The sequence below is a fragment of the Pygocentrus nattereri genome, chromosome 1 (assembly GCF_015220715.1).
Source record: "Pygocentrus nattereri isolate fPygNat1 chromosome 1, fPygNat1.pri, whole genome shotgun sequence".
NCBI lineage: Eukaryota > Metazoa > Chordata > Actinopteri > Characiformes > Serrasalmidae > Pygocentrus > Pygocentrus nattereri.
In genome coordinates this window covers 7,272,146-7,287,142 of record NC_051211.1, presented here as the reverse complement: position 1 = coordinate 7,287,142, position 14,997 = coordinate 7,272,146, and the positions used below count along the sequence as shown (strand labels likewise).

Here is a 14,997-nt window from a genome sequence, read left to right as displayed (position 1 = left end):
GAAAGAAATGAGCTACATAGAAAATTTAATAGATAATTTAAACAACACAACTGATTCCATACCCCTGTGATTCGGAGTCGGGAGCGAGCTCTTTTCCTCAGCAATTTACTTCCTGTGCGTTTGTTGGGACCTTTGGGGCTCATTTCTGATAGACCCTCATTACCATCACTCAAGCCAGATGTAACATCAGAGGCATAACTGTTAGTAGAGAATAGATCATGTGATCAGGGCCAACTGCACAATCAATCAGAAAGGGGGGAAAACTGTGATGTGATATCAGCTGAAAGCACACTGCAATACACAAAACTGAAAACTTTCCATTCAATAGTTCAGAATTACTTTTATATTAATGTTTTGTGTTACTTCATATACAATATTAAAAATATACAATTCTACACTACACAATGTGATACAATATACAATACAGTACAATAATAGTCATCTACAGCTTATTCATAATTCTTGACACAATTTTTATTTTATTTTTTACAGTTTTCAGCTTCTTGTGTATTGGAAAGCTGTGAATATAAAACAGGACTAGAATATGGAATTCATTTTATACATTTATCTAAAAACATTAGTTTTATATTGTGACATTTATTTGAATCTGTCAGCCGAGAAATCCTGCATTGCCAACACACTCTCAAGGTGAAAATTAAGGCTACAAACAAATTTAAGCCTTTAGAAATTTCCTTCCATTGAGCTGGCTAGAGCAGTTGTCATTAGCACACATAAAGGACACCCATAAAACACCTACTTATGACAGAATTATTAAAAGGACACACTCAGAAACTGAATTAATGTGCTCTTTTTTAAATCTCCCACAGGTTTTTCAAAGAGCACAAGACCCTGTGCTAAACTGTGAAAAAGAGTAAAATTGTATCTCCTTTAAGTTTCAAGTTTATTTGTCATTTGCACAACATGTCAGGACATTTATGCATTGAAATGCTTATGGTGAGGCTCGGGGAATCACTCTACAGAAAGTAAATAAGTAAAAGTAAAATATAAAAAACAAATTTAAATTAATTAAATGTACACAAAATATAGAGAAATTATTTTTCTTTAAAGTGACTTAGTGTTAAGGTGTTATGGTGTGATATAACAATAATACTGACAGAGTGACTGACTGAAAATGGTAGTTGGGGATGGACCCACAGCTTCACAGCTTGTTCAGAAGCCTGACAGCCTGTGGGTAGAAATTGTTCATTTACCGGGTTGTTCTAGCATGGATGCTGCGAAATCTCCTGCCTGATGGCAGGATGGTGAACAGGCAGTGTGCTGAGTGACGCTGTCTGACCGGATCTTTTTGATCTTCGGGCAGTGGGACTAGTAAACATCCTGTAAGGCTGGTAGTTTGTTGCCTATGATGTCTTCTGCCTCACCAGTCGTTTAAGGGTCTTGCGGTCACAGGCAGTGCAGTTACTGTACCAGACAGTGATGCAGCCTGTGAGGATGCTCTCCATGGTGCATCTGTAGAAGTTGGTGAGGTTCTGAGGAGGCAGACCAAACTTCCTGAGCCTACGCAGGAAGAAGAGACACTGACAGCCAGATCTCACAATAGTGTTGGTGTGGAGGGATCAGGTGAGGTCATTAGTGAGGTGTACACTGAGGAACTTCAGACTGCTGACTCTCTCCACTTCAGCTCCATTGATGAACAGGGGACAGTGACCACCCCTCTGCCTCTTCCTGTAGTCCACCATCATCTCTTTTGTTTTGCTGATGTTGAGACAGAGATTGTTGTCATGGCACCCCTCTGACAGAGCACTGACCTCGTCTCTGTAGGACATTTCATCTCCATCAGTGATGAGGCCTAGGAAGGTAGTGTCATCAGCAAACTTGAAGATGATGTTAGACGTTTGTTTGGTTACACAGTCATATGTATACAGGGAGTGCAGGAGGGGCCTGAGCACACATCCCTGGGGAGCCCCTGTGCTCAGAGTCAGTGTGGTAGAGAGGCTGTTCCCAACTTTCACCACTTGGGGTCTGCTTGTCAGGAAGACCAGTATCCAGTTGCACAGATGAGAGTTCAAACCCAAGTCTGTGAGCTTAGGAATGAGTTTGGCAGGGATGATTGTGTTGAATGCTGAGCTGTAATCTATGAACAGCATTCTTACATATGTGTTCTTTCTGTCCAGGTGTGTGAGAGCAGTGTGTATTGTTAGTGAAATGGTGTCATCTGTGGATCTGTTGGCGCTGTCTGCAAATTGATGAGGGTCCATGGTGGCTGGAAGTGTTGAGAAGATGTGAGCTTTGACCAACCGCTCAAAGTACTTCATAACTGTAGATGTCAGTGCAACAGGGTGGTAGTCATTCAGGCAGGTGACAGACGATTTCTTGGGGACTGGAACAATTGTGGTTTGCTTAAAGCACTTGGGAATCACTGACAGTCTTAAGGAGAGGTTAAAGACATCAGTGAAAACCTCAGCCAGCTGGTTGGCACATGCTTTAATTACACGGCTGTGGATGCCATCAGGACCGAGTGCCTTGCGTGGGTTAACTGCCCTGAAGGATCTCACCACCTCAGACAGGGGAATGGCTAGAGCACAGCTCTCCTCATCTACTGGGAGTTTCTCAGCAGGTGAGGTGTTAGTTGCCTCAAAACGAGCATAATGAGCATTGAGTTCATCTGCAAGTGAGGAGGAAGAGTCCCTATCACAGATCACACCTTCTTTGTAGTCAGTGATGGTGCGCAGGCCACCATCTGAGATCAGAGCCAAGATAATTGGAATCCATTCTGTCCCTGTAGCTCCTTTTGGCCAGCCTGATGGTCACCATTTTTTTCTGGTTGAGAAATGATCTGATAATTGATTTTTGGTACAATGTCTTCAGTGCATTTACTGATGTAGCTTGTGATGGAGTCAGTGTAGTCACTGATGTCTGTGCCAGGTGCATCATGGATCATCTTCCAGTCTGTGGATTTAAAGCTGTCCTGAAGTGTGAGATGGCCTCTTCACTCCACTGATAGACTGATCTGAGAACTGGTTTTGCCTGTTTAAGTCTTTGTTTGTATCTGGGCAGGAGAAGAATTTAAGAATTTATATGTGGGCAGGAGAAGAGGTGTGATCAGCTTTGCTAAAGGAAGGGTGGGGGAGGGGTTTGTAACTGTCCCTGATTGCGGTATAGCAGTGGTCAAGAGTCTGTTCTCCTCGGGTGGAAAATTTAATGTGTTGGTAGTATTTGGGCAGAACCTTCTTCAAGTTTACCCTGTTAAAATCCCCAACCACAATAAAAGCAGCCTTAGGGTGAACGTTCTCAAGTCCATTGATGGTCTCATACAAAACCACTAATACACATGACTTATCTGCCTGAGGTGAGATGTAGACTATAGTGAGAACGACTGAGCTAAAGGCCCTAGGCAAAAGAAAAGGTCGAACTTTGACTGTTATGAGTTCAATGTCTGGAGAGCAATGACTGGCAAGAACCGCTACATCTTTTCGCCATTGAGAGTTCACCATAACACATACCCTGCCGCCTCTGCCCTTACCAGAGTTCAGAGTTCTGTCCTGGCAGTAGATAGAGAAGCTGGCCGATGTGATGCTGTTGTTTGATATTGCCGCGGATAGCCACGTCTCTGTGAGCACTAAAATGCAGCAGTTCTCGATGTCGTGTTGAAAACTGATCTGTGCGTTCAGCTCGTCTATTTTTTTCTCCAGCAACTGAACATTTGTGAGCAGAATACTTGGAAATGGAGGGTTGAAGCACCTTTTCCCTGTCCTGCATAGTATCCTGGCACGTCTGCCCCCTTGTGCTTCCTCGTGCTCCAGCATGTGTGTTGGTAAGGAAAGAGGCAGAGAAGTCGCGAAGGGGCAGCCGTGTGTGTTTGTGTTAAAGTCTGTCTTGAGCGATGATCGGATGCTCAAAATAGTTTGTCGATCATACTGAATGATCCCAAAAGCAGTATGTGCAAAAACAAAGAAACGGCACAATAAAACACAGAAAAACTGTAGAGTTTACCCAGAGCTCTCACCAGGTTGGCCATTCTACGGAGCACCGGAACCGGAATGTATTTTACACCAGTGCTGGTCATTGTGAGAGCCTATAGTTCCCAGAATGAAACAAGCACAAGACGTTGACACTAGACCAGCATCTACCTCATTTCACACCTGTCTTATAGAGTGATCTCCTCCTATTCACATCTGATTACTGCACAGGCAAAAAACTACTGAGATCAGTCAGCCTTACAATAATGTACTCACCATTGTGTCTATGTGTGTGTGCGTGTAAGTATGAGTCATCCAGGAGCGGAAGAACAGTGAAGTGGAACATTATTCATGCCATCTAGCATGTGTATCTAAAGCAGAATGGTCAGCAGGTGAGTAAGCCACTGGTCCCTAACAGCTTTGAGTGCAAATCTCTTCTTGGCAAATGCTGATGTTAAATAGTTTTCATATAATGTAAAACAAGCATACATATAAATACAAAATGATGAGTCCCACTTTCATCTTAGTCCATTAAGTGAGGTGGAGAACAGTCCTTGGTCCTTTGTGTGGGTGGGGGCGGCAGTCTAATCTCATTCTTAGAATCACCACAGGTAGTATAATGAGCATCTGCAGTTATCTTTCACATTAAAAGGATTTAAAGACTGCAGAACATTTTTACTAACAGGAATTATATCCTATTACTATTCTAACAACCTTGGACTGTGTAACTGCAGTGGACAGTACCGTTATGAATGGAACCACAAATGTACACTGATAAAGGTGAGTTGCTATGGTTACCTGTCGACCGGAGAAGAGAAACCACTGGCACCACTAGATTGGACTCGCTCAGTATTTTGGGACACAGCAATGCTCTGCAGGAGAAAAATGGTAAAGAAAAACAGTAAGAAAATGGAGAAGGAGTGAGAAAGAAACAGTAAGACAGACAAAGAATGGGAAGAGAGAGAGACAGACAGCGAAACAGAAGATGAGAGAGATGGGATGAAAGAGAGAGACAGAGGTAGAGGGAAGAAACATCAAGAGAGAAAAGGGAACAGAAAGAAAGAGAGATAGAGAGAAATAAATAGAGAAAAACAGCAACAGAAGGAGAGAAAGAGCATATACAAGGTTTAGTTAATAAACTAGTATTAATTGTTATTGTGATATTTTTCTTTGCAGTGATGGTATCAATGAATGTTAAAATATGCAAATTAGCTCCCTACCTAAGTACAATGGTTTTAGTGTGTGCTCTCTGCCTCCTCTGACCAATCATTGCTCTAGAGTATTTCTGTGTTTAGATGAGGCAAGGTTTTCAAGATATACAATAAAACTAAAAATAATAATGCAAAAAAATACTACATTTTTCTTCAATTGTGTGACACTATACTATACAGTATACATACTGGTTAGGGTTAGGGTTAGCAGGTGTTTAGAGGAAAGCTTTAGGAATCTTTCCTCACCTGAGCACCAGTTAATAAAATGCAGGAATTATGTGAGCATTCAGCAGATAACACTCAGTACTGTAAGTACTGTGATGCGTTTTTACAATAAAGCACTTAACATTGATTCTAATTCTAGGTCATATAAACATTTGAGAACACACAGTAAAACTAATTCATCTAAAATCAATCAACAAATGTGGCGCCAGTTAACCTGTCACATAAAAGTACACTCACATCCCTGCTAAGGGCTTTTTCGACTACTGATATTACTGACAATAAACTCATATTACAATATTTATATTATCAAACACACTGATGGGACCCAAGGCCCAAGCACTGCTTATAAAGTGGCTACTAACCGAGGGGAAGCGGAGGGCTGGGACTGGTATAGTCTGAACAGATAGAGCTTCTGTAGGTGCAGTTTCAGCAGCTGGGACTTCGATTTGTGCTGTCTCACTGGCTACTGCTGTGGGTGAGGAGGTGGAGCTTATCATGGGGGAGGGGCCTTCTGATGCATCTTGAAGTCCAGAGGAGCTGAGGTAGCCGTCTGTCTCACCGTCCGCTGCCATGACAATCAGGATTGAACAACAAACAGGAGACAGTGATGTATTAGCTGCTAATGCTAATGGTGTACTGAAATGAACAGAGATGTCAAGCACAGATTAGCAAGGCTTGAGAGTAACCACAACAAATGGACCCAGAGGCAGGCCAACACAAGCAAACAGAATGACAGGGTTTAAGCAGCCTATGAGAGGAAAGCCCAACTTCACAACTAGTGTCACAGACCAGAACCACGTAAGGAACTTTGGACAGAGTGAAAGAGAGGAATTCAGCACAGATTTACACTTACTGGGTTTTCCAGGCACAAATTAAGCCTAGGCTTGGACTAAAAATGACTCTGTCAGAATGGATTCTCCCTTCTCAACATGTCTTGTATAAAAGCATATTTAACCAAACACTTTTCCTTGCTGTTCTGGTTGCTACCTTAGGCTATGTTTACACAGCAGTTAAAAGTGGCCCAAAACTGATTTTCATACCAAATCCGATTTTTTGTTTTGCTGTTCACATTATCTTTTAAATATGACCTGTTTGCGACTTTAGTCTGAAGAGATCACACTCCTAAACCAACCTGGATGTGCAAAAAACAATGCTTCACGTAGCTAGTCCAGAGGTAAACAACCATGATGGCCAGCGAACACCAGTCGTTTTCATAGGTTTCAGTTTTGTCTTCTCCAGCATCACAGAAGTGTTTATAAAGTTCCAGTGGTTGACAGCTGGGCTGATCACCCAGAATGTGTTCGAGCTCTCCGTAAAAAAGGGCACATTATTCGGTCACAGCCACTTCTTTGGTTTGTGCCTTCGGATTCCTCTGTGTTCTGTTTTGTATTGCTAGTTTTTTTTTTCGCATTTATTTATTGCACTGTACTGTCTGCACTGTGCATATTTAGCACTTGTGGTCCTGTGTTGCCCCAAAGGTCCTGGAGGAATATTGTTTCATTTCACCAAGTACTTGTATATAGGTGAAATGACAATAAAGCCTCTTGAACTTGAACAAAGCTTTCTTAATTGTGAAGCATTAACTGAATTTGTTTGCTTAAATGACATATGTACAGTAAGCCTGCCTCTTGTTACACCATGTATGCTGTAATTATGGAGCTTGTTAAACACAAGCTGCAAGCTGTGCAGTGAAAACAGGCATTACAATTCAGAGCTTGACAATTTATAGATCACTAGGTCATATACATGGAATATATCACCAGCTCCACAACAGTGATTTGCAAGATGCACGTTTAGGCCTGTCATGATCATGAAATTTTAGCTGAAGCTTAACTGTCATATAAATAACTGTAATTGACAGTGGCACTTTATTTTAAATGGTCCTTTCAGATTAAACAAACACTCTCAGTCAAAAACAAATGAGGGTTAGGATTAGGCTTTAACTTGAATTTAAGTTTAGTATTAGGGTTTCATTCATTCATGCCATCACTGCAGTATAAACTTAAACACACTACTGCAAAACGTTTGAGCTTGTGTCAGCTGGTTACATTGCAGAATGACTGAATGACTCATTATCCAAAAGACTGATTAGACTGGTTGATTGATTGATTCAGTAATTAAGGGGGCAGCTTTAGCAAATACTCAAATGCGGCTTACAAAAAAGTGCAAGGTAGTGTTGTTGGCTAGTGTCATGTTAGCTTATTATTGCTTGAGCCCTGCCCTTTAATGTGCACTTACATGTGTCTGAAAAGTAGCTGGAAAGCCGGATGGTAAAGGGACAGATTAAGCAAGCAGCATCATTTAGCTATGAAAGCTATTTGTGTTGTCAGTTAGCATGATTTAGGCTTTCATTCACTGTTTGCCACATTAAATATTATTGCACATATACAAAGGCAAATGTAATGCATAAGGCTATTTTGCAGCTCTTATCACTACATAGGATTTTAGGAAGATATAAACCAAATAAATACAACTGGTACAGATAATAAAACTATTGAACCATGCATATTTATTTGTAAGTGTGTATGTGTATATGTACACATCTGACCATGTACTGTTTCTATGTTTAATCAAAAAATTAACCTATTCACTGTTTTTTTTTATAACCCAGTGGTCCTGACAGGGAGGCTTGAAACGAAATGACCTCCACACGCTTACATGTGGCCAAAGAGTTGCTAGCATTGCAGTTTAATGTCATTTACTATAATGTTAGCTTTCATTTGTTGTTAGCCACATTAAATATGACCTTTGATTTCAAATGTGCATCGCACAAACTTACACGTAGCTGAGGAGTAGCTGGCATGGCGGATGTTGTAGTGCTGCTGCTGCTCTGCTTCTGGGTCCTCCGGCTCTGTGGTGAAGCTGGCGTTAATTCCAGAGTCCATAGAACTATTTGTTGTAGACGGTACTGGGCCAGAGACAGTCACGGTGGGAGGTGTTTGGGCTGAAGTGGATACAGGGATCTGGGGTGAGGGCTGGGGCTCCAGAGGTGGTGGATTGGGGGCAGGAGGTTCTGTCTCGGGTACGGGCTCGGGTTCCTCCTCAATCACCTCCTCCTTCTGTCTCCTCTGCTGCTCCTCAGCCAGCCGTCGGAGTTTCTCTCGCTGGCGTTTGATGGCAGTGACACGGTCACGGATGGCTTTGGCCACCAGTTTGTAGTCAGCATCGCAGACAAAGCCAAGCACCACCTGAGTGAGAGAAAGAGAGAATTATTTAATGGCTATCACAAACAATGGATCTTTAAGCTATGAATACAGACGACTGGGGTTGTGGAATCACAGATTCAGATTACAAGTGTCTTTTGCTTTAGACGCAATAATCTTTGAGCTTTCAGAGACTCTCAGCTGATATCCTGTTGATCTGTGACTTTGCAAACTGCAGCACAATGGCTTTATCAGGAGGATAGTGTGTGAACAGTTCAACAAAAGCGAAGGTCGGGGTTTGGGGGTTTTAAATTGGCGTCTTTGAAACTCAAAGGCATTGCTGTGACTTTGTTTTGGTTGTTTTTAGTACTACAATAACCAGAGGTGGAAAATTCACTGGACAGATTCACTTGGACACTTCTGCTGCTGGAGCCAACTAGAGAAGCCAGGCTGGAACAAAATCCTGTAAAGGACAGTGTTTTAAATAATAGCAAATTCCATGCTGAAATGGACCACCTGTAGGCTCTCAGAAGATAAATGCAGCATGAATAATGGCCAACAATTATCATCCATTTCTAATTGGCACTGTAAAGCAAAAAAATTAAATAAATTTTCACAATTTTACTTTGAGACAATGTGAGATGTAAGAATACGAATATTCCTGGAGCATGTTAACATTTTCCATATTTTCACATTCTGAGGTGTTTAAGCTACAATGTCAGTGTTTATTATCTAAGAATGGCACCACTGAACATTCACCTCAATAACAATCCTGACAAAACTATGTTTTCATTTATATAGTTCTTCTTCTAAGCTGAAAGACACTTACAAAATCAAAAATAGAATACACTGGAATAAAACAAAACATATATATATCCATCCATTCATTTTCTAAGCCGCTTCTCCCTCAGGGTAGCGCGTGTATATAATATACACACACACACACACACACACACACACACATTGATATAATTTTTTAATCAGACATTAAGGGAGACACTCACCATCTCCTGTGCCACTTCCTCTGGCACATCCTTGTAGAGTTCAAACAGGAACTCAATGGCGTTGTTGTCCTTGTACTTGCCGTGGAGCTTCTTGGTGTCGTCCATCCGGAGCCAGAGCTTCAGCCCAGACTTCACCATGTCATCCTCCTCAGCCAGCTCCACATGGACACCATTATTCTCCTGGAAGAAGGGGTGTTCTAACAGGTCCTGTATTGTGTACCTGAGAATGGGTATGCAGCAGGTGAAGCAGAGATACTTCATAAAGACACTGAAAAGTTTTAAAGTTGTGCAGTTGGACAGAGCACTTTGTTTTTCATGGGCTTCAACAATATAGTTCTGTCAGGGTGCAGTAGAACTTGGTTAAGTTTCAATTGTCATTTAAAAATATGACTATTCCTTTAAACTATATCTGCGCCAGAAATTTCACTATCACCTTGGTCTACACGCAGGCTTTTCAGCACATATAGGCCAAATCCCATTTCTTATTTTCACTCCTACACCTTGTTTTCAAGTGTCATCTTGCCCCCTGGAAATGAGTTACAAAGGGCAGTGGTTGAAATCTTACCCTATTAAATGGGACAATGCTCAAAAAAAAATAGCATTACTTCATTAACAGGCTACTAGTTGTGCTCTGTAGGGGACCCTGCCAGTCTGCAGTGATAGTAGAGGAGCGGTAACCTCGCTGCTGGGCTTTAGTTAAAATTAGGACATCATATGCCTTTAAAAAGGGGGTATAAGACAATCTATTATCAACTACCCCTAATTCTGCCCTGATATGAAGCTACTGTCTGCTATTCGCCAGATTCTAGTTACATTCTGGTGCCTCAGGTGTCACAACTGCTGCACTATTTTAGGTGGAATGGGAAATTTAGCTAGCTAGCTATCAAGACTACATAAGACTAACATTTTTATCCTTATTATGAAGAAAAGGATCATAATACATTGAAAAAACATTAAACAAAGATAATAAAATGATTAGCGTATTTTTTTTATTTTCAGAGAAAATATTGACATTTGAGGGTTTCTTTGGTTGCTTGTGCAACTTACCGGTTTTCTTTTTTTCTCATAGCACTCTGTTTGGTAACACTCCTCTGAAAAACTTCAGTTTGGAGGGCCATGTAGCCCTAATACTTCACCCTACCCCGCTATCTCAACTATCTCTAGTATAATAGTGCATGGAATAAATGATGGAATGGAATAAATACAATTGAATAAATACTAACCACTGTTTCATAGTTTGATGTATATCAGCTGATTAATCAGTAAAGCTGATCAACAGTATCAACTCTATGAGTTGAAAATAACAAGTGAATGCAGCTCTCTTGCTGCTGGTAACATAAGCAGCTAGAACTCTGTTCTAGACAATAATGTAAATGTTAATAGATTATGCACTGCTTACATTGATGGACAGACATGGTTGTACATAGCTAAGAAATTATGTAGTCACTGAAAGGCAAGAGGAAGACGGAGAGCACAGAACACAGTACGCCTCTGAAGTGATAGGCTGGTGAAAAGTCAAATTTACACAAGCCAAGACATATTTGATGCCCAAAGTTTGCTTCTTTAGTTTTGCCCTGGAGTTAAGAGGTTAACATAGCTAATAAGTAACAGCCTGTAGCCCATCAGCATTGTGTAAGACTGCAAGATGCGCCTGTACAATTCCTGACTCTGTATGAAATACTATTATGAAATTGTTGGCAACGATTCACGTTATCGATTGGCTTGATGATGTCTGTGCTTCTTATTCACAGTGCATCCCTGTCTGCATTTCAGCTAATTCAATTTTAGTTTAGCAGAGAGAATAAACAGCGCTGACTGAAGGGGTGAGCTGCATTTTCAAACTGTTGATCTAAACAGTTGATCTTAACAACACAGTTCTCAGGGCTGCTTGTATGTTAATGCTCACAAACTATAAGCTATGTTTTTTTTAGGCTCCCATCCACACAAAAACAGAGCTTTAGGTCACTAAGACTTATTAAAACTCTATTTTGAATATTTCAATACAGAATGATAAAGACATGTAAATATAAATCTGTTGCTGTGACACTTACAAAAAGCCCCCTTTAGAAACTTTTTAAAGAATGTAGATGTTTCTTTTGTGTTTTTTATTAAGAAAGCTAAATATCTGCTAATATATGTAGATTTCTTTCTTTTCTCGATTAATTGATTTACCCAAGTCATAATGGACCTACTAATCAATTATCAAAATAGTCATTAGTTGCAGCCTTAGTGTTATCTATAAAAATGGAAAAAGTACATTTGGTCCACCTTTATAGATAACAGTATGTCATGCTGTGTCAGAAAACACACAAGCAAGTCGATTTGAAGTTTGCAGTCTGCACAATGCAAATTAGTAGGTTAAAGCTTCCATTACCTGCTATAGCTGAATTAGCTTTGTAGCTTCAGCGCAAAACTAAAGAAACCAACTTCAGACACCAAACTTGTCTTGGCTGTTTGACCACATTTCGTGAAATTGTGAAACTGTGTACGTTTGACTTTTGCCAAAATCATCGCTGTAATGTTCTGGTTTGAGAGCCAAACCCATGAAGCAGAAGGTCTCGTAACATGGCAACCCCTGAGTTCATCTAGAGTGTGTAACACTGTTATTTTTATCCCCCCCTCTGCGTCACCCAGTCACTGCAGTGGGGAACAAGAATAGCAGCTTGCAGGATTTTCTGCCTTTCTGTCATCAGAGACCAGCTGCTATTGTTTAAATGTTAAAAACCTGAACATGGATATTGCTATTAGTCTCTCATGGGGTGGAAAAACTGGCTTGGCTAGTGTTAAACGTTCTACTGGAAGTTGTCAGGTACAAATAAACATGTCCGCACACACTGACACTTCATTACAGGGTGCGAGTTAATGATTTTCCCAGTGCTGAGGGCTGGGGCTTGCAGAACAGGTGTGTGAGTTTTTCTCTGCTGATGTTTAACCTACCTTTCGGCCTTGTTCATGCGGATGCAGCCCTCTATGATCTCCTTCAGCTCAGGCACTCTCACTTTGAAAAAGCTGTCTGGCTTCATGCCCTTTGAGAGAGCCAGACAGAAAAACAGAGAGAGAGAAAGTGAAAGTTTGTCGTGGGCATTTTGTTGGGTCTGAGAAACATCAGTTATCTTTCATGCTAGAAATGCTTTTTTATTCTGAGCCAATAAGCCTCTATTTCTGCTATTTAACCTGCTGTTTGCCTTAAATAACATGATTTTTTAATTCTGTCTTTGCCCTTTTTTTAAGTAAAGAATGTAAGTCAACAAAGCAGAAGATTTGATTAAAACAAGAAAACACAAAAGCACATTTTCTGAACATTTAGGGGCTTTAGGCATCATGTATTCAAAAGTCCCCAACCATTTCAAACATATTATTTTGTATGAGGGAACATAGTCATCTCTTGCAAACTACCGTAAGATGGCAACACACAGTCTGCTTTTTACATTAAAATATTCCAGTAGTATCAACAAATTAAATCATAAAAAGTAAATCATGGTACAGAGGAAGCCAGAGACATTATCAATGACTGCACAGTAAGCCAGCAGTTTCAAGGGTTAATATTTTATATCTTGGGATGTTATTTTAGAATTTTTGAAAAGCATAAAATATTTTCCAGCTCCAAAGCAAACTTTTAAAAACAAAGAGCAAACTGAGACAAATTCCTAACACACACACACACACACACACACACACACACACACACACACACACACACACACACACACACACACACACACACACACACACACACAACCTTAGGGCTTTAGTCCACAATACTCTGTTCTTCTTCCTCATCTCTATCCGAGGTTCTATTGATCAGTTTACTGATAGAACAATCAGCCAATCAACAATATAGAAAGTCAGTGTCTGTGTCCATGTTTGGTTGCTGTCTGTTTTCTCCTATCTCTCTCTCCTTTTTCTTTCTCTGACTCACTCACACAGTCAGAGCATAGAATAAAATGCACGTTTCCCACCCATATATAAGTTAAGTGATACTTTTTTGATCCCACAACCTGGGAAATTCCACCTCCGCATTTAACCCATCCGTGAACAGATGTTTCACCAATCGAATTGGTAATTACCACCAATGATAACAAAAACATGCTGTAATTTTCTATTATTTCACAATATTTTTATTTCAGAAATATTTTTGTTGAAAGTGCAGCTTCTAAACTTTCAATCCATCCCAAATTTGCATTTGTAAGCACAAGAGGAATTTTATTATGCTTAGAATTTGATAAATAGCTATTGTACAATTTTGTTTTGAGGAAAGAAAACAAATCCTTTACATTTTTGCCATACTTTTGTAATTGTCTGACATTTAAATACCAACAGGGAAAAAAATCCAGACTCAAAACTGATGATACAAGTTTTGTTCTAGAGAAACTTTTCAGACTTACCAGAATTTTACATTGATCCACATTAGTGATTTTGTATAGTACATAAAATGTCTACATTTATATTGCAGACATTGAAAAACAGGGAAATTCCTAGGAATCTTGCTGCTTTTTAAACATTACTAATCAGGTTGCTTTCTGCAAGTAGTGACAATTATAAGATTTTGAAAGCAGATTAACACAGAGTATGTGCTGTCGTGCAATAGCAGTAGCAATATAGGCAACATATTGTGACCATTATGGAACAAAGAAGTGCTGTAAAGGCACCAATCCTTTTTCTGGCTAACATCTATCAGAAATACAGTCTACTCAACCAATTGCAGTCAACTGGTGAATTAAACCCTTCAACAGTTTACACTATCTAGGAGACTCTCTTTTGTCTGGTTTAACTTGGCATGCACTCTCCACTTAGCTTAATGCTCTGGGTCAAACAAGGGCTACATAAACAGAGGAACTAAACCCAAAGATGACGCGGACACTTTCAGCAGGGTGACCAAGGCACCAAACGGTATTTTTTTCAATGCATAATTAAATATCTCAATTTTCTGAGAACATTATATATGATTATATAATTTTTTGCTGTTCTCAGAAAACGTGAAATATTGATAAATTATCTGCCTCAAAATGTTTATATTAGGAAGCATGATTTGTATTACAATGTCACGGTTGGTTTTACAGCTTAGAATCAAGCTCTGTTCATTATTCTGGAAAATTTCTCAACATTCAAAAACGTAAATGTTTCCAAAACTTTTCAATGGTTCTATAAGGACAGCCATTCACTCGACTCATCTGGCCTTAACAGCAGCAGGCACATGGACACAGACGACTACCTGCTGAGTTCCACTTACTGAATGTTGTGTGTTGAGTTATTCAATAAGCTTAAACAAATATATATACATATATATACCTCACTTTTGCCCTTTGTTATCTATATTAGCATCAACATGCAAAATTAAAGAAGAAAGCTTCAGATACTGAAGATGTCTTGGCTGACTGACTTCATTTGGGCTAAGGGGGAATATTTGAAACAGGGTTCAGCAGAGGTGAACAGATAACATGGGACAGATATGCTTCATGCTGTTTGCTCTTTGAGTGACAGGAGTCACGCAAAC

General features: G+C 40.0%; 1 protein-coding gene across 2 annotated transcripts in view; it reads right to left on the bottom strand.

The window, feature by feature from the left end:
- The window catches only part of wnk4b (WNK lysine deficient protein kinase 4b), a 90,346-nt gene that overhangs the window by 23,398 nt on the left and 51,951 nt on the right, over positions 1–14,997 (bottom strand). For both annotated transcript variants that reach the window (XM_017700566.2, XM_017700567.2), the window contains 6 exons: positions 12,441–12,529; positions 9,504–9,723; positions 8,136–8,544; positions 5,719–5,921; positions 4,719–4,792; positions 63–198 (listed from right to left, as the gene is read on the bottom strand). In XM_017700566.2, coding sequence (XP_017556055.1) covers positions 63–198; positions 4,719–4,792; positions 5,719–5,921; positions 8,136–8,544; positions 9,504–9,723; positions 12,441–12,529 — 1,131 coding nt within the window. The remainder of the gene's footprint in view (positions 1–62; positions 199–4,718; positions 4,793–5,718; positions 5,922–8,135; positions 8,545–9,503; positions 9,724–12,440; positions 12,530–14,997) is intronic.